Genomic DNA, 24306 nt, shown 5'->3' with positions numbered 1-24306 from the left:
TATATACCTTTCGCAATAATCGTTGGGGGACTTTTGCGTGTTAGTGTAGGGGTTTTTAGTTTGGTAATGATCCGGAAGTGATCGTGAACACATGTCCGTTCATGTATTTAGAGGTTCTCACGTGTTGAACGATGCTTAATTTTGATGCTTAATTGATTGTTTATAACTTAATATCTCAGAAAACATGAAGTTTGCATACAAGGTATGGCAGTCGCTATTTTAGTCGTGATGTTCTTGTGAGTAATTGTATTGTTTTTCCTTTGATATTTTTGTGAGTTCTTGCCTGCTGGTTTACGAAATGTTTTTATAAATATTAAATAAAAATATTTTAAAACGAATAAAATAGACAACCAATTGTTTGTCTTATGTGTATGCCTGAAAGAGAATCGAATTGAACTTGTTTGAATTGAACTTGTTTGCATTTCCTTCTAGTTTTCCAATTTATTAGGGGCATTTTATCGCCACGGGAACCTGTCTTTCTCTAAAGATGGGAATTCTGTCATCAGTCCTGTCGGGAACCGCATCTCCGTCTTTGATCTGAAAAAGTAAGTATCTCTATTTCATAACCTTGAAACACGCTGATTTCATAGCCTGTCTAAGTGAGTTTGTGAGCTGAAAATACTCTCATTTACAACTCAAAAGTTATACTGATTTAAGCTGAGGAATGTTATTTGTCGTATTTCTTCAGTAACAGATCAGAAACCTTACCAGTGTCCACCACAAAGAACATCACCTGTTTTGGAGTCTCTCCAGAAGGGAATCTTGCCATACTTGTAGATGAAGGTATTGAAAAGTCCACCATTCTCCATGCATTTTTTTCTGTCATGTGTGCTGCCTTTGTTCAAAACTTTGAGTCCATTTTGTAAATAATTCAAAATCTAATTTGATCCTGAGAAACCAGTATAAAGATTATGAATCAAAGAATGGTTGTATCATAAAATCCTACTGAAATGTAATATTGAAGATTCTGCACCTTTTCTGTGTCAATCAAGTAAGCGAATTTGTGACATCAACCATGTTAACTCCCAGATTTCCTTGCTTCCAAAGAAGCACAAGGTCTTTAGAGGTCTTTGAATTAACACTGATAATCAGGTTTAACACAGTCTTATGGTGTTCATGCCGGCTCAAGTAACTACTAAAAGTAGCAAATACTAAGAAATTATGAAACTAATTGTAATGTTCAATATTTCATTCAATTTAATATGCTAATAATGTAATTTATAAGGGAAAAACAATGTAATGAATGAGAAAGTGTAAGCGTAAAACAAGCTTGGCAAAAATGTGGCGTTACAGTTTGTTAGTTTTTGCCAAGAAAGTTTAACACCGTTTGGTGAATGTGTTTCAGATGGAGCAGCCATACTGGTCAGCTTGGTCACTCGGGCAGTACTTCACCATCATCACTTCTATAGTCCTGTTCACAGTGTGTCCTTCTCTCCTGATGGAAGGTCAGCTATTACACACCTCCACACGCAATATGACTTTATTCATGAGTAACTCTTATATCATGTTCCTTTATTTTTTATAGGAAATTTGTAATAACGAAGGAAAATGTGGCTCTAATGTATCACGCGCCTGGAAGAAACCGAGAGTTTAATGCATTTGCATTAGACAAGAGTTATTATGGACCATTTGATGAAACAACTTGTATCGACTGGACGGATGATTCCAAGTGCTTAAAAGCTTTTTTTTCTATATTTTTTTTATTTTCTTTGATGTATGAATCTGGCCACCCAGCAACAGTGAATTTTACAGTAGTTTTTACAGTGAATTTTATACTACTTTTTTTAATGCATTAACATAAGTATGAATCACATGTTTTGTGTTTGTCTATTTTTACATACTGTTTTTCTATGGTACCACCATGTAACCAATTACACTCTCATTCTCTTTCACTGATATCTAGGTGCTTTGCTGTTGGTAGCAAGGACATGACCACTTGGATCTTTGGAGCAGAGAGATGGGCGAATCTCATCTACTACTCGCTCGGTGGTCATAAGGACATCATAGTGGGCTGTTTCTTTGAGAAGGGCAGCTTGGATGTAAGTTTGTATAAAGTGTCTGCTGCATTTGTGTAGCACAGGGGTAAATCAACTAGCAGCCCACCAACCCCTTTCATTACAGTTTTATTATGTCCACAGTATTTTGTACCATATTGTTGTATATTGAACATTAAAAAAAGGCATAATAGTGTAATTCATTGCATTTGTCTGCCTTGGTATATATGGCAACATTGTGATTGCAATTGCATTTTTTTCGAAAGTTGTAAATAAGTTGTAAATTTCACATTTATTTCGATGTGTTGCTTGGCTTTTCTTGGTAAAATTTACTAACAGTTGGGAAAATTGTTTCTGCTCCACTTTCTTTCAGTGTAGTATATCTTCTAATTAATCAGATCAGTTGCAAGCTCTTTTAATAAGACTTGATCAATCTCAACATGTGGGAGGGTTTCTCTTTCATTATAATATTTAAAACTACTGAATCTATTCTTTGAAAACTTTCGGGGTAGTGTCATGAGTGACTGAGTTAGAAAGGAACACTGGAATTACTGTAAAGTTTGTTTTTGCAGTGCTCTAATGACATACTCACCTATGGCACCTTTGAGCTGCTTTTCATTTGTTTTTACAGATGTACACAGTGAGCCAGGAGGGCACTTTGTGTGTGTGGGAAAGTGACACTGAGCTCGAGGGCTTACGAAAGGGTCCGAAATACTCTGAGAGAAAGAAGATGGAGGAGGAGAAAAAAAGAAGGGATGAAGTAGGGGAGGAAAACGAAGATGATGATATTGTGGAAATTGTAGGCGAGGATGGAGAGACCAGAGGAGATGTGATTAAAGGAAGCGCCGATACACCCAAAGAAGTAGAAGGCATCAAAAATGTTCGCTATTCACAGAGGAGCAAGTGAGTTTGTCAGTTTGTCTCTCAAACTATCCCCATCTCTTCAATCTGTTGGTCAATTCTTAAGACCTGTCCACACCAACAGGAATGTTTGGTGCGAAAATATGGTGCGATTAGCATTTTAATTGGATAAAATGGCAGTTAATGCATCTTTTCAAACTAAAGCGAACAATTTGCATGACAGATTTTTTTCACAGAGGTATTTTAATCATGATTGCCAACTACAAAAAGTCCCTAAATGTCACTAGATGACGTCATATGCTAATTAGCGTATTTGTGATGTTATTGTGTTGTAATTGTATTCTGCAATATTTTGAACAATGAACATATAATTAAATGCAATTATGACCAAACATAAGAAAATTAATAAAAAAAGGAGGAAAAATGAAATTATGAATTTTAGCATCTATAAGCAAAATAACATACTGCTTTCCTTGTGTACTGCTGTATTTCTGTGCTTGTGTAAGCACCATCTATTGTCAGAGTGATTATTCTGAACAGACAAATTACATGTGAAAACTAGGCTGAATTTTCATATTATGTTGGTCAGAACGGGCCTTTAAACTGATTATAAAGCATGGCAAAAGCCCTCATGTGTCTATATTAACATGCAAAATGTGTTTCTAATATTGCATTTAAACAGACACTATTTTAACAAGGAAGGTGATTTCAACAAGTTGACAGCGGCTGCCTTCCACAAGAAAACACACATCCTTGTGACAGGCTTCGCATCTGGAGCTTTCCACCTGCATGAACTGCCAGAATTTGACCTCATTCACTCACTCAGGTTTGCCATATATTTCAAGTGAATATTTGTCAGATATCTCCAGTTGGGCTGGGTGTCAATTTTTAGATGCAATTGGGATTCAGCTCTCTATTTGATTTATATTTTGGGCATATTTCAGCTATAATGTACTTTTTACTTGATTTAAAAAACAATTCTATCTCAGCTAATGCTGTAAGTTATACTGGGAACCTTCTAAATTGGTATGTTAGAATTTAAAAAATACACTATTAAAAATGAACAACAGATCCCAAACTATGCCATTAATTTGCCGTTTATTTAAACATTAAATAATCAATTCGAACAAAAAAAACTTCTCTATGAATAACAACCTTAAATATGTGTCACAGCTTGTTTGAAGAGTTTAGAATGTCTGTGAGTGTTTTTCTAGTGATTCATTCAAAAGACAATCTTCTTTTCTTTTTTTTTTTTTGTGAATCAGACAGCACTGTTTACACTGTTATTGTGTGGAGCCTTACCAGGACGGACATCATAATAGAAATATACATTTCATGTAAAGTAAAAGATCTTTGGGTTTTAGGAGTCATTATAGAAATTGCTCAAATGCACTTTTACCCAGCCTCAACCTCCAGAGTATCTTGTATTTCGATTCTCATCTGTCTTCAGTCTCAACCACTATTGTTTGTGACTACATTGCTTTATTCCATGCTGTTTATTGAATTGTAATATAGTATAGTATCACATCTAGTATTTCAGATCAGAGGATTTCTACCATTGTTATGAATCCCACTGGTGACTGGATTGGCTTTGGCTGTTCAGGTATAATTCTTACAACCATGTCTTTTTCTTGAGAGCTCAACAGTGTGCTATCCTGTGCTTCAATTTCTTGCTTCTGTTCTATGTTAAAGGTCTGGGCCAGCTGCTGGTTTGGGAATGGCAGAGTGAGTCCTATGTGTTCAAACAGCAAGGACACTTCAACAACATGAACTCTTTGGCTTATTCACCTGATGGTCAATATCTTGCTACCGGAGGGGATGATGGGAAGGTGAGTCCTCTAATGCTAGGTTTTTGTTGAGGGAATAAATAAGTGAGAGATTAAGTTAAACTGCTGCTTTCCAGGTAAAAGTGTGGAACACCAATAGTGGCCTCTGTTTTGTGACGTTTACGGAACACTCCAGCTGTGTCACCAATGTTGCCTTCACCTCCAGTGGCTTTGTGGTGGTCAGCGCCTCACTAGATGGCACTGTTAGAGCATTTGACCTTCACAGGTATGATGTTATTCATTTGAACTACATACTTGTTGTGCAGTGCTGTTTTCTTGGGTTTCCTCTATATTACTTGTTTGTTTTTGCCCTTATTTTAGTTATTTTAATTAATTAATTTTTTTTTTCAATGTAAGGCAGCAACAGCAAATTAACACATAGTGATGCACCGACATTTTGGCAGTCAAAAATATTCAGCTGAAACAGAAAATACAAGTTTTTTTCAACTGTTTTAGGGGGCCAAAATCATTGACAGAAACCGTGATGTTTTATTAGCACTTGCATTTTGCCATGTTAGCAGTGTCTTATGGCTAGGTTGATGATATCAAATTTCCCCATTTTATTCAATATTCATTTTGGCAAATGGATATTGTTACTTAAATCCCAAAACCAGTATGCCGTTCTCTATGCTCATCTATGCCGTTTTCAGCTGATGATTAAGAAAAACTGTACTAAACATTATATACTAACAGATTATTGTAGAAGTGAAATAAATTATGAAAGTGTAAATGTAAAAATGAAAATGTAAAAATACAATTGTTTATATTTTATAATATATTACAAAGCATGTTTTACTCTTAAACTGCAAGAAAATAAAAGCCAAAAATATCAACATTCCAAATTTTAGGTTGAAATGTTTCAAAAATGAGCTTTCAGTAATATAGACCCAAAGAAGACAGCCTACATTTATACTAAATATAAATAATAGGCTAATAATAAAAAAAAAAAAATAGATTACTGCTTGAATATTTAACTGTAATATTTAGTTACTGATTAAATAAATAGTCTGCTACAAAAAAAAAAGACTTGAAATGCCATATGGGACTCAAATCGGTGAATCTGTTCATTAAGAACCTTCCGAATGAAGCGATTCACTAGAATGAATCTGTTTTTCCAAAGCTACACATCAGAGAAGGAACATTTAAGATGAACTGAGTCAATAGAATAAATCGGACTTAACAGCACTATATACGAGATGGAACTGACAGTGTGGTTTACCTCCGCTCGCTCGTCAGTATACAGATGTGACATTAAAACAGAGATTGCATGCTACACTGCTAACTGTTGGAAAACAGTAGCTTTTTACTGGAAAAGCTTTTTGAAAGCAGAGCTCTTCTCAAAGCTATAAGTGTTTAGAGTGTCACCGTCATAATGAACCTTATACCTTATCACTTCATTTTGTAGAAATTGTTTACGCACAGATCACAAGACTATGTTGTTACAGTAGAAAAGAGCTGTACAATTTTGGATAAAATGAGAATCACGATTTTTTGGTTTCAAATAGAGATCACAATTCTCCAACAAATCTAAATATAAAACTAAACAAAATAACATAATTTACTAGAGGTTCTGACAAAATATTAATTGCTAGACTGTAATTGTTGGAAAAATGTTTCATTAATTTGAAATTATTATTTAAAAAAATGATTTTTAATAAATTCTGTGACTCATTAATAAATACTAGTTTCATTACTGGATGAATCAGTGTTTTTGAATGAAACCTTTGAGTGAATGATTCAATCACAGATACATTTTTCACTTGTTGCCACCTAGTGGCGTAAGATGTAATTGATGCAACCATTATTTGAAGCGCCAAGTTAGTTTCAAAAGGTGTTCTATTTTGATCGCTATCGTAGACATCAGTGTTTATCCCAACTTTAAGCTTTTATCTCAGTTCTTCTGTGGTTATTTGAGTATTTATAACTCAGAAATAGCTACTGTGTGGTTCAAAACTGCTCTCTCTGGCTCAGCGTGGCAGAACGAACACAGATTTGAATGTTCCGGTATGATTTTGTCAAAGGTTTAATAGACACAGGCCGTAGAATTAATAATCACTCTAAAAATGAAACAAACCAGCACAGTATTATCAGCGCGAATCATCAATGACGCAAGCTACAAAGCTGATCGAGTATACCGACGCAAAATAAAAACATACTATATGTTATATGTACTTGTAGTAATACACTTTTCAAATTATATATACACAACAGATATGATTATTTTGCAGTTTTGTTTTGTTTCCAGACCATTAGTAGTTTATTCTGGCAGCTTTGGTTGGGTGGGCCAGCCATCAATCTGGATGGGCCAGTGCCACCCTGGCAGCAGAACCATTGCACATCTCATAGCAACACTCAGCCATGTTTCATTACTGAATGAATCAGCATTTTTAACAAATCGGTTGAGACAAAGATTCAGTTGTCATCAGATGTAGCTTTGCACACTGCCAGCATCTAGAATGATTTTGATCAGCATTTTCATGTTCATATCAGAGGGCTCTGTCAAATTATATTTTACATTTTTTTACAGTTTATCAATTGATAAGATTTTGTAGTTGTTGCATACACGTGCACCCCTCGAAAGCCTGAAACCATATGTGTGTGTGTGTGTGTATGTGTATATATATATATATATATATATATATATATATATATATATATATATATATATATATATATATATATATATATATATATATATATATATATATATATATATATATATATATATATATATATATATATATATATATATATATATATATATATATATATATATATATTTTTTTTTTTTTTTTTTTCCTTTCCCTGGGCACAGATTACAAAATGTGGTGTGTGGTGCTGAACTCTCTCTGTTCTCTCAGGTACCGGAACTTCCGTACCATGACATCACCACAACCGGCCCAGTTCTCCTCACTGGCAGTGGACAGTAGTGGGGAGCTGGTGTGTGCAGGTTCTCAGGACTCCTTTGAGATCTTCCTATGGTCCATGCAGACTGGACGACTGCTAGAGGTCAGACACTGCTGAATTAGTGTGTTCATTTCTGATCTTACAAATGCATGTGTAACAACATATACAGTTGTCAGATTGTCAATAAACAGTTTGTTTTTATTAATTTGTGTAATAGAAATGATACTGTAGTTACTGGCTAGCTTAATGTTAGGTTTGACATTTTTTTTTTTTTTTGGCCCAGTGGGTCCATAATTTTCTTTCTCAGCCAAGAATTTTCATTTTGGTGCATCACTTTGCAGTTCATGTGTAATTCAGTTCTTTGTAACTCTTTATTGCTGGAGCAGGTGCTCAGTGGTCATGAGGGTCCGGTCAGCAACTTGTGCTTCAGCCCAGTCCAGTCTGTGCTTGCCAGTGTGTCATGGGACAAAACTGTCCGGCTGTGGGACATGCTAGACAGCTGGCAGACCAAAGAGACACTACGGCTCAACTCTGATGGCAAGTTCACAAAGTGACTGTTAATGTGAAACAATTCAGAGAGAAATAGAAATGAAATGAAAAGGATGTGTTATTTATAGATGTCTTGCACCTGTACTCATTCAGGACTGGCTGTAACGTATCGTCCTGATGGTCAAGAGTTGGCAGTGGCCTCTCTGGATGGTGAGATCACATTCTGGAACCCTCAGACTGGAGGACAGACTGGCTGTGTCGCTGGCCGCCATGACCTGCAGATGGGACGTAAAGAGACAGACAAAATCACTGCTAAGCATTCTGCCAAGGCAAAGTAAGTCACAGATGGTAGCAGAGGGGCTTGGAAATGGACTCCAAATTCTTCTTAACATACAGTAAAAGCTAAAAATAAATAAATAAATATTGTTAGCCTAAAAGTCATTCACACACAAAATTATTTAATTAAATTTACCTTGAAATAGTGGTTCAACGGATCACAAAACTCACATTTCGGATCATATTATGATTTTTGAGTCATGGATTGGATCATTTTTTGTATTAGCAAGAAAAAAATATTTTGGCGGTAACTTTGCTTTTGCTAAAGCACACCTTAAAGCAACACCATGGAACATTTGCTCACGGTTCCCCATGTGGTTGATAAGAGCAATTGTCTGTTATCAGTGTCGTAAAAACTGTTGCTATATAAGCTTCCCCGTGGGCAGCGCAATACACATGAATTTGTTGACTAAGCTGATGGAACCAGCGATTGCAGAAACCTTATCTGGAAACCATGTCCACCGACCAGGTAAATTAGCCTGTGTTACACTGTTCTACAAATATTACATAGTTTTATTTATTGTTACTCCAGAATTGAAAAGTACAATGACAAAAAGAATGGTAGTATGTTAGCCTAGTTTTTTTGCTCACATAATTCATATGTAGCATTGTTTGCAAAGAGTTTGTATAATTTGTATAATAGAATAATGTATAATATAATATAATAAAATAAAATGTTGTCTGCATGGTTTTGAGACTTATCATTAGATTATCAATTAGATTGTTTTGTCTTATAGTTAGCTGTTGGCTAACTCCACCCATGCTACGAGTAAAATATGTGACGTATGCTGTAAAGCAGGTCACTCTCCTCCCGTGGCAGGGGATGAGCGGGGCTGTGTGTACCGACCCAAACACGAAACTGGCAGAGTGTGGTTGTAGATGCTAGGAGGCTGCTCAGGTAGCAGCGGCAGTAGAATTCGTCGAGTTAAGAGTTGTTCTGCCACTAAAATAATTTTAGGGACATTATTTTAAGGTCGAAAAACTACATAAGCCGCGTTTCCACCGAAATTACCCGGAACAATTGTACCAGGAACTTTTCTCCCAGGAACTTTTTGTCCCCCCCCCAGACCTGTTGCCTTCTGCGTTTCCACGCGGTCTAAAGTACCGTGAAGATTAGGCTAATTTGTCCGGTGACGTAGTACTGCGCGCGACTGTTTCTTCCTGTCAGTGACGGACCACTCGTTTCGTCTGGAAAAACATGGTGTAAAAAAAGTTAGATTGATTTTTTTTTTTTTTTTTTTTTTACTACAACGACTTTAAGACGATATCATTTAGATGTGATATATACATATATTTATTTACCTTCAACCCACTGTTCATCGGATTCCGGCATGGCTTCCAACAATGCAGTAGCGGAGTCTTTTGTCACCACTGAACCAGAAAAGGACGGTCTGTGTCCTAGCAACACATCCAGGCGGTCAAACCACTTGTTAGTACGCCGATCGGAACCACTTCTATTGTTGTGATCCTTTATTTTCTTGTAATCTTGCTTTAGTTTTTTCGATCAACTTCTCTCGGCATTGTTTTCCAGTGTGCACAATCCCAAGCTCGCATAACCGACTTACTGCTGCGTGAAGTCGACCAATCAAACGAGGCGTGAATCCGACCAATCAGCATGTTCAGCACCTAGTCCTACCCCCGAAAGTTCCTGAACTTTGAAAAAGTACCACCTCGCCATCAGGGACTTTTCTGAGGGGGAAATTTTACCCGGAACTTTATTTAGTTCCTGGTTCCTGCGGTGGAAACACACCGAGTACCAGCCCAAAGTCCCTAGTTCCTGGGTAAAGTTCCTGCGGTGGAAACGGGGCTATAGTGTTGCTTTAAGTAGTCCGATACCACACCAAAAACTGTTTTGTAGTTTGATTAAAGGATTAGTTCAATTTCAAATAAAATTTTCCTGATAATTTACTCACCCCCATGTCATCCAAGATGTTCATGTCTTTCTTTCTGCAGTCGAAAAGAAATTAAGGTTTTTTTAATGAAAACATTCCAGGATTATTCTCCTTTATAATGGACTTCAATAGGCTCCAAACGGTTAAAGGTCAAAATTACAGTTTCAGTGCAGCTTCAAAGGGCTTTAAACGATACCAGACGAGGAATAAGAGTCTTATATAGCGAAACGATCGGTCATTTTCAAAAAAAATATAAATGTATATACTTTATATAAACAAATGATCACCTTCCAAGTGCTTCCGGCAAAACCGCATTTTCGTATTCTTCAAAAAGCTTATGCTGTTCCTACGCCTTCCCTATTCTACTTACGGATATAATGGAACTGGCGGTGCGTTCGTTCCGTAAGTACAATAGGGAATTGTACTTGTAGGAATATTGTAGGACATACAGCGTAAGCTTTTTGAAGAATACGAAAGTGCGGTTTTGGCGGAAAGATGCGAAAGAGGAATCCATTGGGAGTTGGCACGCTGTCTGAAACACGTCTCTGTGTGTGTGCGGCTGTGCGCACAAATAACAGTGCATGAGTAGGCCTGCCGAATTAAATTCTCTTTTGCCTCTTCCAACACTGGAATGGTTTAAAATCTATTGAATGTGTAAACTAGCAAGACAAAACGTGCAAATTCTAAACTTTCAGTCTATGGTGGTTAAACTTGAAATTAATCCGCAAATCACATGCGTGCCCAACCGTGGTGCCTGGTCCATACGGTCCATAAGTATTTAACTCTTGACTTTAGGGATGGAATCTTTAGACAACTTATGATTCAATTCTGTATTGGTTTAATGAGTTACAGTGTCATTACAAAATTATTCTCAGGGTATCTTAATTTTTCTGCAGCACTCTAGGGTAGGGCTGCACGATTAATCGCATGAGATTGTCATGCGTGTCTCATCAGTAAAGCCGGTTCTGTGATTAGCGGTAAATGTCCATCACCTGCTTTCAAATGGAGCGGCACTTAATATACAGAGCCGTAGTTCGCGGACAAGCTACGCAATATCGCGTTCATAATCGAAGCCGATTCATCTGCGATCAATCGTGCAGCCCTACTCTAGGGGATTAAATATTTGGTGATCTAAAGGGACATCACATTACACTTCATTTCGTTGACTTCCATTTATATGTATGCGAATGCAGGAGGCAGAAAATGTAAGCTTGTAAATTTCGCTGCGTTCCACAGTTCCACCTGCATATCTCTATCACGTGATGATGTGTGACCAATATAAGGTTATGTCACGTCTTGGCCTCGTTGCTTAAAAGAACGCAAACTATAAATATACAGGATTGCAACAAAGTGGAGTAGATTGCATATTTTTATATTATATTTTTTTTTAGAAAGATGCAGAGTGTGACATCATATTATGCCGGCTGCAGTGTCCATAAAAATTTCACGTATTTAAAGTCTAGTGCAGGGGTTCTCAAAATCGACATTCAAAGGTCCAAATCTGAATTTTCATCCATGTCAAAGGTCCGGAACAATTGGTTATTACAAAACGTTTTTAATAAACATGCATAACATGCACTAAATTTCATAAATCAACACAAATTTTTTGAAAAAATGAAGTGCGTTTTGCATTCAAAATACATTAATAACAAATGCAAAAGTGGCAAAACAATAAAAGTGTCAGCATTTTTTATGAACAAAACAAAAGAGGTAGGCTAAAAGTAGCATGGTGCAAACTACAGAGCAGTCCAATGTGAGAAATTTTACTGTCTGTCTTCCATCAGCTGCCTAAACCGTGGCACAAAAGGTGTTGTTGCTAGACGGAGACACTGGCCTAAATGTTCATTAGTCAAGCTGCTGCGGTTTGAGTTCTTCACAATATTCATTGCTGAGAATGCAGACTCGCACTGATAGATCGACCCAAACATGGTAAGAACACAGATGGCTACTTTGTGTGTTATTTCATAGTGCCGTTTGACATTTCCACTCTTCACAACTCCAACGGTCTCATTACAAATCAAACAGAATGGCTTTGTGTTGGATTGGGGCAAAATGACCGCATACCTCTCTGTCCAGTCATCTTTGAAAACTGTTTTCTTCAACTTTTCTTTTCTTGGAAACTGACATCCTCACCCATCCAAACGCTCACTGCGGTGAAGTGTCGCCAGATTACCCAGCCCGATTTTGTCAAACGTCATACGCTCACTGGATTTCATGACAATGGTGTCACGCAGGAAAACTTTAAATATCTCGCCTTCGCTTTGATTTCGGACCATCTCCAAAAAGACAAACTAAACAAATGATTTACAAGTTTAAAATGCATTTATCAAAGTAGGAAATCCACACTTTTAATCCCTTACACACAGTTAGTGCTCTTGAAACAAGAAATGGAGGTGGGTCCGAATTGAATTCCCTCCAGTCTGACTTTTTTTTGGGTAATCGCTTTGTGAATCCCTGAATTAACAACAGAATGAATTCTGAGTTCTGATTTCCACCCCAAATAAACTTCAAGTAAACGTCATTAAACACTTATTTCCTCTTTAACTGATTTGTAGGTCCTTCACCTCCTTGTGCTACTCGGCGGATGGTGAATCGCTCCTTGCAGGTGGGCAGTCAAAGTTTGTGTGCATTTATAACATCAAGGAACAAGTCCTGATGAAGAAGTTTGAGATCTCCTGTAATCTCTCTCTGGATGCTATGGAGGTACATGCTTATTAGCAGACTTGCTTGTTTGTACTGCAGACTCCTATTTTGATCATATTAAGAGAATTTCTTTAGTAAATTAGTCCATTAATAGTGATTTGTAGACTAATAATTAAAGGATAAGTTCACTTTCAAATGAAAATTAGCCCAAGCTTTACTCAACCTCAAGCCGTCCTTGGTGTATATGACTCTCTTCTTTCTGATAAACACTCTCAGAGATATTTTAATAAATATCCTGATGCATATGGCAGTGAATGGGACCCACGAGTAAGAAAGTGCTTCCATCCACATCCATCCATCATAAACGTGTACTCCACACGGCTCCGGCGGGTTAATAATGGCCTTCTGAAGCGCGTTCGCATGTTGAATATGGAAGGCAGAATCTGGTGTAAGCTAGATATTTTTTAACTTGTTAAATATGGATTTTTTAAATTATTTTTTTTTACACAAACGCATCGCTTCGCTTCAGAAGGCCTTTATTAACTCCCTGGAGCCCTGTGAAGTACACGTTTATGAATGGATGTGGATGGAAGTACTTTCTTCAGCTCGTTCACTGCCATTATAAAGCTCGGATGCGTCAGGATATTTATTAAAATATCGAGTGTTCATCAGAAAGAAGAAAGTCACCTAGGATGGCTTGAGGGTGAGTAAAGCTTGGGCTAATTTTCATTTGAAAGTGAACTAATCCTTTAACTAACTTATTAAAGGGGTCATGAACTCATCTTTTGACATAATAGGTCATTGTGCGATTAAAAACATACTGTAAGTTTTATAACTCAGAAGGTCCTTGTTCGTCCAAAAACAGCTATTGAAACCAAGCTCCCAAAATGATTTTCTACTTCCTTGGTTTTATTACATACATCAGCACAAGACTGCCTACACAGACATAGATTAAAGCCTGCTGCTTTCATCATTGCCTCTTTGACCCACCCATTGATGTATTAGTAAAGTGACAGGCAGGTGAAATAAAACAGACTTTTACTTTTTAAAGATAAAATTAAGAAAATAAATTGGGGCAGTCATAAATTTAAGTATTTTAATATTACTGTTGTTGTTTAAAATAAAATGTTATAATTTATTACTGAATAATTTTGTACAGTACAAGAGTAGTGTTACTATAATTTCTTTATTTTTTTAATTAAATAAAAATGTTTATCTTTTTTTAATTTTTTTTTTATAATTATTATTGTGTAGTTATATTGACTGGGTTCCATTAAAAACCAACATTGTGAATGTGACCTTTGTTATTTAAATGTTTAAAAACAGAGCAATATATGGGAGCAAGAAAAAAATCACTAATTTTTGGGTTAAATCCTGCAGTCTTACACACTTGCGATCAGTTTTTATCAGAAAAAAATCTGATTTGTTTTCCTAAACTGCGCATGCAGTTTCATAGCCAGTAAAAAATATTTATTAATATTTGTATTCATAAATGTTAAATTGTCAAGTTACTGGCTAGTTTAGACCCTGGATGTAAGCATTCGTGAGAGTGCGGAAATTGCATTGCAATGGCGAGACCATTGCGTTTGTGCGCTCAAAATGACTGATACAATACTCGGCATTGCAACCTTTCATGCAGTGGAAGTAGATCTGATTATCTTATCAACACTTTTAAGGATTAGTTAATCTCAGCAGCTGTTACAAAGTTCCAGATATCAAATATGTATTGTATGCAAAGATGTTGCCAATAATAGCAGTGGCCGTTTACATAAGTCTTAAAAGAGACCCGTCTATTTAAACAGTGTTCAAATCAGAGGGATAAAATCCTACTAACATTTATAAGTGCACCTCAGGAATAAAAAAATAAATGCAGTTCAAAGGGTTAGTTCAACCAAAAATGAAAAGTATGTCATTAATGACTCACCCTCATGTCGTTCCAAACCCGTAAGACCTCCGTTCATCTTCAGAACACAGTTAAAGATATTTTAGATTTAGTCAGAGAGCTTTCTGTCCCTCCATTGATAATGTATGTACGGTATACTGTCCATGTCCAGAAAGGTAATAAAAACATCATCAAAGTAGTCCATGTGACATCAGTGGGTTAGTTAGAAGTTTTTGAAGCATCGAAAATACATTTTGGTCCAAAAATAACAAAAACTACAACTTTATTCAGCATTGTATTCTCTTCCGGAATCCTTTCCTTTGAAGTGATTCCATTGAATCCTTTCATCTGTCGGCGTTGGTAATGCACTTTTACGTCATTGTTTTTGGCGATTAGGACATCCGCGACATGCACACTTACGCACCATTTTAAAAAATATAGCAATACCAAAATACAAACAATGTAGAATAGCTTGAATACAGCGTGCGTCTTCCTCAGACTGTAAACGAAGCTCGGGCGCACCGGATAACACGTCAGCAGCGTCTTACGTCAGCAGCGTCACTGCGGAGTCGTGAACCCAGATTGACAACAGACCCGGAAGAGAATACAATGCTGAATAAAGTCATAGTTTTTGTTATTTTTGGACCAAAATGTATTTTTTATGCTTCAAAAACTTCTAACTAAACCACTGATGTCACATGGACTACTTTTATGATGTTTTTATTACCTTTCTGGACATGGACAGTATACCATACATACACTTTCAATGGAGGGACAGAAAGCTCTCGGACTAAATCTAAAATAGCTTAAACTGTGTTCCGAAGATGAACGGAGGTCTTACGGGTTTGGAATGACATGAGGGTGAGTCATTAATAACATAATTTTTGGGTGAACTAACCTTTTAAAAAGAAGGTCCTGTGTTTTTTTTTTTTTTTTTTTTTTTTTAAGTCTGTAAATCAATTGTAATCATGCAATATACATTAGATTTACATTTCAAAATTATTTTACACTTGCCTATATAGCAATTCTGACACGTTCTTTTGTTTTCAGGAGTTCCTCGACAGGCGTAAGATGACTGAGTTTGGTAATCTGTCTTTAGTGGATGAAGGCACAGGGGATGGAGATGGAATAGAGCTCAGTCTTCCCGGAGTCAAGAGAGGTGAGTCCACTCCTTATTTATCAATAAACCAGTTTAGCTAAGCATTATGCTTTTAAGAGCATTGAAAGTATAATTGGATATCATTTTTACTCCTTTCTCTCCTCATCTCTCAGGTGATATGAGCTCCAGACGCTTTAAACCAGAGATCCGTGTTAGCTCTCTCCGCTTTTCACCTACTGGTATAGTTTTTGTATATACAGTACAACACATTAAGAGTGATATACTGAAAGATTTGATATGATGTACAATTTCTTATATTTAACCATTCAGCATTTAGTTTACCAAGACTTCCCAATATTTTCATTAAATAATGAAAGGAATGAAGTTTTGGCATTCTTCTCCATTCAGGACGCAGTTGGGCAGCAGCCTCCACTGAAGGTTTGCTGATCTACTCTCTTGACGCTTCACTGGTGTTTGACCCCTATGATCTGGACATGGATGTCACACCAACAAGCATACGGTGGCAGGTGAAGAAAAAAGAGTGGGCATCTGCAATTTTGCTGTCTTTTCGCCTGAATGAAATGCCACTCATAAGAGAGGTTCTGGAGGCAGTGCCTTATGACCAAAGTGCGTTCCTTTTTAAAATACTGTTACATCTGTTGTGATTTCTTGCCATATTCAAAATTCATAATTTTGTTGTCATTCTTTACATATTATTGTTTGACATTTCAGTTACAGTGGTATGTAGCTCACTTCCAGATGTGTATGTGGATAAGCTTCTAAACTTTGTGGCCACAACATTGGAGAAGTCCAACCACCTGCAGTTCTACCTCAGCTGGGCTCAGTGTCTGCTCACCTTACATGGACAGAAGCTCAAGAATCGGTCAGCAACATAACTCTTTTCAGAATAAGCTCACACTGGTTATTGAAATCTTGCTGGTTTTATTTTTATTTTTTAATGCACAATTGTCAACCTCAACTATTCAACTGTTACCGAAGTAATTGGACACACATTTGTTTGAAAGAAGTTTCTTATGCTCATCAAGCCTGCATTTATTTGATTAAAAATACAGAAAAAACAGTCAAATTGTGAAATAATATTACAATTTAAAATAACTGTTTTCTATTTTAATATACTTTATAATATAATTTATTTCTGTGATGCAAAGCTGAATTTTCATCAGCCATTACTCCAGTCTTCGAAGGTTAGTGCAACCAAAAATTAAATTTCTGTCATTACTCACCATCATGTTGTTCCAAACCCGCAAGACCTTCATCTTCGGAACACAAATTAAGATATTTTTGATGTAATCCAAGAGGATATTTATCTCCAATATAAAGCAACAAAATTACCAAAATTCAAGTTCCAGAGAAGTAGTAAAGACATTGCTAAAATAGTCAACAAGACTATAGTGGTTCAACCTTAATGTTATAAAGCGACGAGAATACTTTTTTGTGCGTAAAAACAAAACAAAAATAACGACTTTATTAAACAATTTCTTCTCTACCTTGTCAGTCGCCTACACAGTTGATGCAGTGCAGCGCTTCCGTGTTTACGCCTGAACGCTGGCTCGGTATTGGCCGACACTGTTCACGTTAGCACCACGACGCATGTCAATACTGACGCCGGCCAATACTGAGTTGGTGTTCTGACGTAGAACCTGGAGCTCTGCAATGTGTTTTCAACATAAACTGCATAGGAGGATGACAGGGTAAAGAGGAAATTGTTGAATAAAGTCATTATTTTTGTTTTGTTTGTTTTTGCACACAAGTATTCTCATCGCTTCATAACATTAAGGTTGAACCACTGTAGTCACTTTGACTATTTTAATTATTTCTTTACTATTTTTCTGCACCTTGACTGGTAATTTCGTTGCTTTCTATGGGAGATGAGAAAACCTTGGATTTCATGAAAAATATCTTAATTTGTGTTCTGAAGATGAACGAAGATCTTATGTGTTTGGAACGATGTGAGGGTGAGTAATTAATGACAGAAATTTCATTTTTGGGTAAACTAACCCTTTCAGTGTCATGATCCTTCAGAAATCATTCTAAGGATGTTTTCACACCTAGTTCGTTTAACCCTTTCAAACACTCTCGGATAGATTCAGCGTGTATATGTGAACAAACCAAGTGATCTCAGACCCCCCTAAAAGGACCCAAAAGCGAACTGTACTCAGACCACCTCCAGAACTTTAGTTCTTACTTGAATGCTACCGTTAAATAGTAGTTAGTGTTTTTTTTGAATGCTTTGGCTATACATGGCAACTGAGAGCAACTCTCTCTTATGTGTATCTAACTCCACTGTTAGTCTCACATTTCAAATGATTGCATGTAAATTTTGTTTGTATTTTCAAATTACAAAAACTTTCATATTACTTGTATTTTATTTAAATGCATTTGATGAGTAATTATTTGTAATTTGTAACTTAATACTTTATGTATTTGTGCCCATCTCTGCATGCATGCATGCAGAGGCTCTGTTGTTTCTTTTGATATATTGCATGTTCAACTGGTATCTTTTTATTTAAAAAAAAAAAAAAAAAAAAAACTTGCAGGGAAGAGTTGAAGATACATACTTTTTTGATCATATATAGATTATCATTTTGCAGGTCTATATACAGAGTATCAACATTTATCTGTTGTTGGTGACTACTGTAAGACTTTGTGTCTCATTTTCAGATCTGGAGCCGTACTGCCTACTGTACAGCAGCTGCTGAAGTGCATCCAAAGACACAGTGATGATCTGTCCAAACTGTAAGCTTTTTTTCAGTTACAAATTTCTAAAATATGTATGCATGTATTATTTTCCTTTCTTAGTAATTTTGTGGATTTTCAAATTAGTTCAAGTCTCTTCCTATACACACTAGATATTCATCAGAATTAAACATTGTTATGTTTTCTTCCCAGTTGTGACTGGAACATTTACAACATTCGCTATGCTGCTGCTCTGTCCAAACAGAGAGGGATGAAAAGAACAGCAGCAGAATCCCTCAGTGATGAAGAGGATTCATCAGAGGCAATGGACTCTGCGGGTGATGAGGAGAATATGATGGAGTCTGTAATTGAAAACTGAAATGCAGATCATAAACACTTCAACTGAAATTTTACAGAGCCAGCACATCACCCAAATAAATGGAAAGCAGGTCAGGGCTAGGACAAGGAACAGAGAGATGTTTTGTTTTATTGTTCTGGTGTGTGTATTCTGTCAACGTAAACATAGACTGACTGTACAAACCTGCTAGAACTGGCATGATGCATTTTAGATATATAGAAAATATGAATATAGGCTCAACTATTGATAAACCTGTTGATACTTTTTTTTTTATTCTTGTATGCTGAAAGATGTTTTATGTTATTGTAAAAAAATAAATTTTGATTTAAATATAACAATAATTATAAATATAACAATGTTGACCTGCTTAAGAACTTAACAGTGAATATTTTTAAATTAGAATAGTCCTACCTTCTCTAGATGGCCTAATAATGTGTTATTATTGAACATGAGATTTCCCAAAGGATACCTGTAATGATTTATGTCCCATTTATCTGCAGCTGTAATGCCAGGCTTTGTGGCAGGCTGTCCATAATATTGTCAAAGAACTGCCCGTTTATGTGGCATTTTAAAATGGTTCATAATGAAGACTGGAATGCTTGGATTAATTCTCTAATATTCCTTAAAGACAAAGCTCCCTTTGTCTTTAGGCTAAAGTGTATTATGAAAAGAACATAAAGCATGCAATTGATTTCACAGTAATGTTTATTTTATTAATAAACAAAAGCCATAATAAAAAGAAAAAAATGGTATTTGTTTGAGTATTGTGGTAGATTTTCCCCTACACACCTGATTTACCTGGTGTCCCTGACACCTACAAGAATTATCCTCAGGTGACCCACTCTGCCCGCAAAGGTTGCCTAAGTGTAACTACTGCTCTAACCATATGATGCCTAAGAGTTATGCTAGTTACCTGACTGCAATCAGAACCCCGCCTAAGACTCTCACTCTGAGTCGAATGATGTCTCGTCCCCTACAACACTGAACCTGGGAAATAGATTTCCAGTGTCTAAGTTGCAGCGCTGCACAAAAGCAGAGACTCCATTTGTTGTCCTTGAATGCTTTAATCATCAGTTCTCATCAATCTCAGAGAATCCCTCTTCTCCAAAAAAAAAAAAAAAATACAGCAGGTTTTATAGGATTTCGGGTACATCACACAGTCAGTATAACATGATCTATTACTCATAATCATCAATCTTAATATATTGGTTCAGATTTGAGAAAAACAACATAGTTCCTCTACCACGCTTACTGGCAGAGTAAATTGAAATTTGAACAACTGAATCACAGAATCATCAAAAATCTCCAGGTTACTAGTTCACTGATTACTCAATAGGTCAAAACATTTTTTTTATAGACTTCTTATATCTAGAAGGATACTGTCTAGCCAGCACAGCAACATTTTTCCACTTGTTGCAACACACAGTCCAACACACAGACTCTATTTAAAAGTTCGCTTGTTAGGCCTGTAGGAGAAAATAAATGTTACTTCATAATTAGTTAGTTTAAAAATTCCATACAGTGTGGTATAGTTTTAAGAATTATGCATTCCATATTCATCTAAAATATTGTGCCATTTATTAGTAAACAAGAAAAAAAAAATTGATTTAGGCGTGCTCAAGCTTTAAATTGATTTTGCTGTATATAAATTCATTTTTGGTCAGTCAGTCAGAAGGTTTTCTCGCCACAAGAAGAAAAACAGCCTCAAAGTCAGACACGGATTTGTTCTGGTCATCTGCAGACAGTATATTAAACTCGTGGATAGAGAGGCCTAAACATCTGAGCGCTTCCTCAATATCATACTGATTCAGTTTTAGACAAGAAAAGGGCTGTTCATCCACCTTGTAGAAGGTCTCACCCAGAACACCTACCATGACCAAAAGTCCACCAGGACGCAGGAGCTTGGTCAGCCCATGTAAAGCGCGACGGTATGTCTGAATGTCTTTACACGCTGCTTCCAGGCACAGAGATGTAATCACGCAGTCAGCTGGTTCCAATGTGTGCGGATAGAATGGATTCTCCAACCGGACATCACATTTTAAAATATTTTTGACTCGTTGCTTCAGCGAAGCCTCCAAATCAGACGGGCTGAATAGTTCAAAGATGAATTAAAAGCGACATAAATAAATGATAAAAAAAAAAAAAGTTAGTATGGTAAGTAAGAAGTAGCCTATGGTATCATGTGTAAATATATGAAAATTTTCCTGTTAGGCAATTAAACTTGAGAGCGAGTTTTCAAAAAAAAAAAAAAAAAAAAAAAAAATCAACAACCAAAACTGCCCTTGAAAAAACACCAAATTAATATACATATAGGCTATTAACGTTACCTTTTCCCCTCAAGTTCACAAACGCACTGCAAAATAGGTTTCCAATCTAAACAGCCTTCTTGGTTTTTCAACCATTTTTCAAGTTCTCTACGATTGTTATCAGCGAAATCAGACAGCACAATTTCGTCATAATATTCGCATGCGCTTAAGACGCTGTGGATAGATGGTCCGCTGCCAACATCAATCAGCCTCTGACCTCTGTGTTTTCCTTTAAAACAGACATTTGAGTCAAACTTTTTTAGAAAAAAAAAAAAGTTAAACATTTAGATCTAGCTATTAGATTGACTGGGGTTACTTACCCGTTGAGAAAACTCGGCTAAGGCATCTTAAAATGAAAGTAAGGAAATCTTTCTCGTCAGAGTGACCGCGAGGGCAGGAATAGAAATTCTTAGCATATGCACACGAGTCAAAATGCTCCTGATAGAACTCCCCCTCAGTAAAGTTCATGCATTCACTCATGGTTACAACACGTATGTGTAGTTGTTTTTAAAGAGCAAACTGCCCTGTCCTTCGTAGCATACTGGACGGAAGAACAGTAAACAGAAAAGGCGGAAATGGGTTGTCCTTGTCCCTTTCCAGACTTGCGCAACTGACGCTAGAAATTGGTGGCGTGCATGTACGTACAGACCTGCTGAGTCAGGGGCGGAAGGACAACAAAAAGAGCACTAAAAATATTACTTTAATGAACATAATATATTTAAACATGTAAATTGTTTATCAAATAAGTCACTTGGCTGTATTTAACTTAGTACGTGTCTGACGTGTTTTTGATGGCTAATGAAAAGCGACAGATGCTTTTTACACTAAAGTAAAAATAGCAGTAGGGCCTATTGTCTGTGCACAAACTGTAAATAGTTAGATGCTTTATTTGCACTAAATGTTAATAGTTGTTAAGTGCTATTTATATTTAGTGAAAACCGTGCAAATATAGGCCTATTATAAGACTATAATACGACATATTCAGTGTATATGATTATATTTATTAATTTGTAAATGAATCACTTAAAGAAAATACAGGAATCCTGCTGGATTTTCATTTTTCTGCAGGATGTTTGCAGGTTTTCTGTAGGGATGATGAAATCCTGCAGGACACATTGACAGTCAGTGGCCGGTTGCATAAACTGCTTAGACTAAGTTAGTCATGGTACTGACTTTTTAAGATCAATTACATTAAAAGGTAGATTGGTCTAATTTAAATTGGAAAAATAAGACCCTTGGTTAACTGCTCAATTTCCAGTTTTACTTCTGGAGAAACCATAGAAACACCAAAGATGCTTTAATGTATTGTGTGTTTTATTATACAGGTGAGCAACTGTTTGGATACCTTCATCAACATATTAATCATTGTTATATAGCACAGTTAGTCTTATTGTTTGAATCTCTTGTTTTCTTGATTTTTTTTTTCTGTTACCCCACAATTTTAATTCATCAAATAAAATGACCTGTATGAGTAGTAATGAGTAGTAATTCAGGACTTGCGGCTGAAATAAAATAATGCGAATTTAAGTGATCAAATATAACTGTAACAAAGTTCAAGTTCAGAGAAGAAGGATGCAAACACATTATAGTAACTTTAATCATATGCATGGACAATAAAAGCATAATAAAAACAGCAAAGTAAAATGTCCCAGGTTTACCTTTTTATCAATAAAATGCCAATCCAATAGTTTACTTTTAATCAAATTCCCATCTAAATTATCTACCTGGTAGGTCCTAGACACAGGTTGAATGCTTGTCTGCATATGATTCAACTGGCAAGTTCAGCTGGGTATATCCGTCTTTCTTTTAAAATGCTTATTGCTGTTATCCCTGATTCTCTGTCTTTGCTGATGTTATTAATAGTTGTTTTCATTACATCAACGAAGGCATGTTCTTCTCCTTGCCCATGACCTAAATCTACAAATGATCATATTAATGCTACATACCCATGTTTGGTTTGTACAAATGATCATATTAATGCTACAGTTTAGTTTGAACTGCATGGTTAATTCTTTTAGACATTTTGCTCCTTGTAGGAACTGTGGACGAACCAGACAATTGAATCATTCAGATGATTCTTTTAAACATAATCCTAATTCAGAATCAAGTTCCGACTCCAGCTCGTCTGCGGAGTAAACCCAGGCGGATTAATTTTATGACACCCCATGCTCCTGATAGCAGGAGGAGTGACAAACCAAATGGTCACCAGGAAGATAAGATTCTTTGATCACCCAGATCAAAGAAACAGAGGAAACAATGCAGGCCCCATTTGTTCTCTAAAAGACCTAACCTCACAGAAAACTCAACAGAGACTGTTCTACAAATAAAACTACTTCGAAATTGTTCCAACAATTTTAATGGACTTATCAAACATCTTTTAACTACATACATTTTCCATTATGTGTCCACAAGTACTACCTGTAAACAGTTAGGCTTTAGAACACTCATAATTCATGTAAATATGTTAACTCTTGACTGAATGACTGAAAGTATGACCTATTTGGACTTGATTTATTTCTTTTCATCTTTCTTAAATCATGGCTTGAATGAAATCTGTTTAAAATGTATCATATTCCAGTTAATAGAAATTATGTTAAAATGGCACTCTGCTAAAGCAGAGACAGACAGGGATGTAACACTTATGTTTTATTGGGGGCAGAGGAAGGCCCTCTTGAAACAGGACAATGTCGGATTGGCCAAGACTCCTCAGAGGTGTGACAAACAACTAAGTTTAAATGATCATATTGCAAGATAGTGAACTAGGAGTTGGTTAGTTCTGGTCAAGGAAAACAGAGCAACAGAAGAAAGAACCGGTCAGCCATGACCAGAGTACCAAGAACAATGGAGTAACAAGAAGAACAGACAAGCCGCTCATTTCAAGCCATCCAACTTCCACTCACTTTTCTTTTCTTTCCTTAATTTTCTTTTCCGTTGAAAGTCTCGTGTTCTAAGTTTCGCACAAAGTTCAACCAACGACTTCTGCCGCTTCAACTTTAACTCCAGCGACAAAGAGACT

The 24306-nt window shown here is 36.3% G+C and overlaps 2 protein-coding genes across 3 annotated transcripts; one reads left to right on the top strand and one right to left on the bottom strand.

Annotated features, from left to right (window-relative positions):
* Positions 1-42: 42 nt before the first annotated feature.
* pwp2h (PWP2 small subunit processome component) lies at positions 43-19736 on the top strand. Its single transcript, XM_048197021.1, has 21 exons — positions 43-202; positions 433-545; positions 689-783; positions 1346-1445; positions 1526-1669; positions 1904-2039; positions 2626-2897; positions 3538-3681; positions 4388-4458; positions 4548-4684; positions 4759-4907; positions 7543-7690; positions 7975-8125; positions 8231-8411; positions 12861-13008; positions 15881-15989; positions 16103-16168; positions 16338-16556; positions 16662-16812; positions 18612-18686; positions 18840-19736. Exons 1-21 carry the CDS (start codon positions 185-187, stop codon positions 19003-19005), a joined length of 2793 nt encoding a protein of 930 aa, XP_048052978.1. The 5' UTR covers positions 43-184; the 3' UTR covers positions 19006-19736.
* Positions 19737-20028: 292 nt separating this feature from the next.
* On the bottom strand, positions 20029-21885 carry zgc:64002 (uncharacterized protein LOC393330 homolog). 2 transcript variants are annotated; one of them, XM_048197065.1, is made up of 4 exons: positions 21611-21885; positions 21312-21519; positions 20856-21072; positions 20029-20450 (listed from the first exon to the last, which is right to left on the bottom strand). In XM_048197065.1, exons 1-4 carry the CDS (start codon positions 21768-21770, stop codon positions 20445-20447), a joined length of 591 nt encoding a protein of 196 aa, XP_048053022.1. In that variant the 5' UTR covers positions 21771-21885; the 3' UTR covers positions 20029-20444. The 2 variants fall into 2 exon arrangements, with proteins under 2 accessions (XP_048053022.1, XP_048053021.1); XM_048197064.1 differs by having other exon boundaries at positions 20029-21072; positions 21611-21883.
* Positions 21886-24306: the final 2421 nt, after the last annotated feature.

This window comes from Megalobrama amblycephala, linkage group LG7, assembly GCF_018812025.1.
Source record: "Megalobrama amblycephala isolate DHTTF-2021 linkage group LG7, ASM1881202v1, whole genome shotgun sequence".
Classification (NCBI taxonomy): Eukaryota; Metazoa; Chordata; class Actinopteri; order Cypriniformes; family Xenocyprididae; genus Megalobrama; species Megalobrama amblycephala.
Note: the sequence above shows the minus strand (reverse complement) of the source record. Positions and strands in the feature narration are given on the sequence as shown.

Excerpts from the sequence above, each read along its gene's own strand:
- pwp2h (XM_048197021.1), top strand. Across the intron at positions 546-688 it reads TCCGTCTTTGATCTGAAAAA|TAACAGATCAGAAACCTTAC; the intron begins GTAAGTATCTCT and ends GTATTTCTTCAG. Across the intron at positions 1,670-1,903 it reads GACTGGACGGATGATTCCAA|GTGCTTTGCTGTTGGTAGCA; the intron begins GTGCTTAAAAGC and ends ACTGATATCTAG.
- zgc:64002 (XM_048197064.1), bottom strand. The coding sequence starts at position 21,770 with ATGAGTGAATGCATGAACTTTACTGAGGGGGAGTTCTATCAGGAGCAT. Across the intron at positions 21,520-21,610 it reads TAGCCGAGTTTTCTCAACGG|GAAAACACAGAGGTCAGAGG; the intron begins GTAAGTAACCCC and ends TCTGTTTTAAAG. Across the intron at positions 21,073-21,311 it reads TGTGAACTTGAGGGGAAAAG|CCCGTCTGATTTGGAGGCTT; the intron begins GTAACGTTAATA and ends TGAACTATTCAG.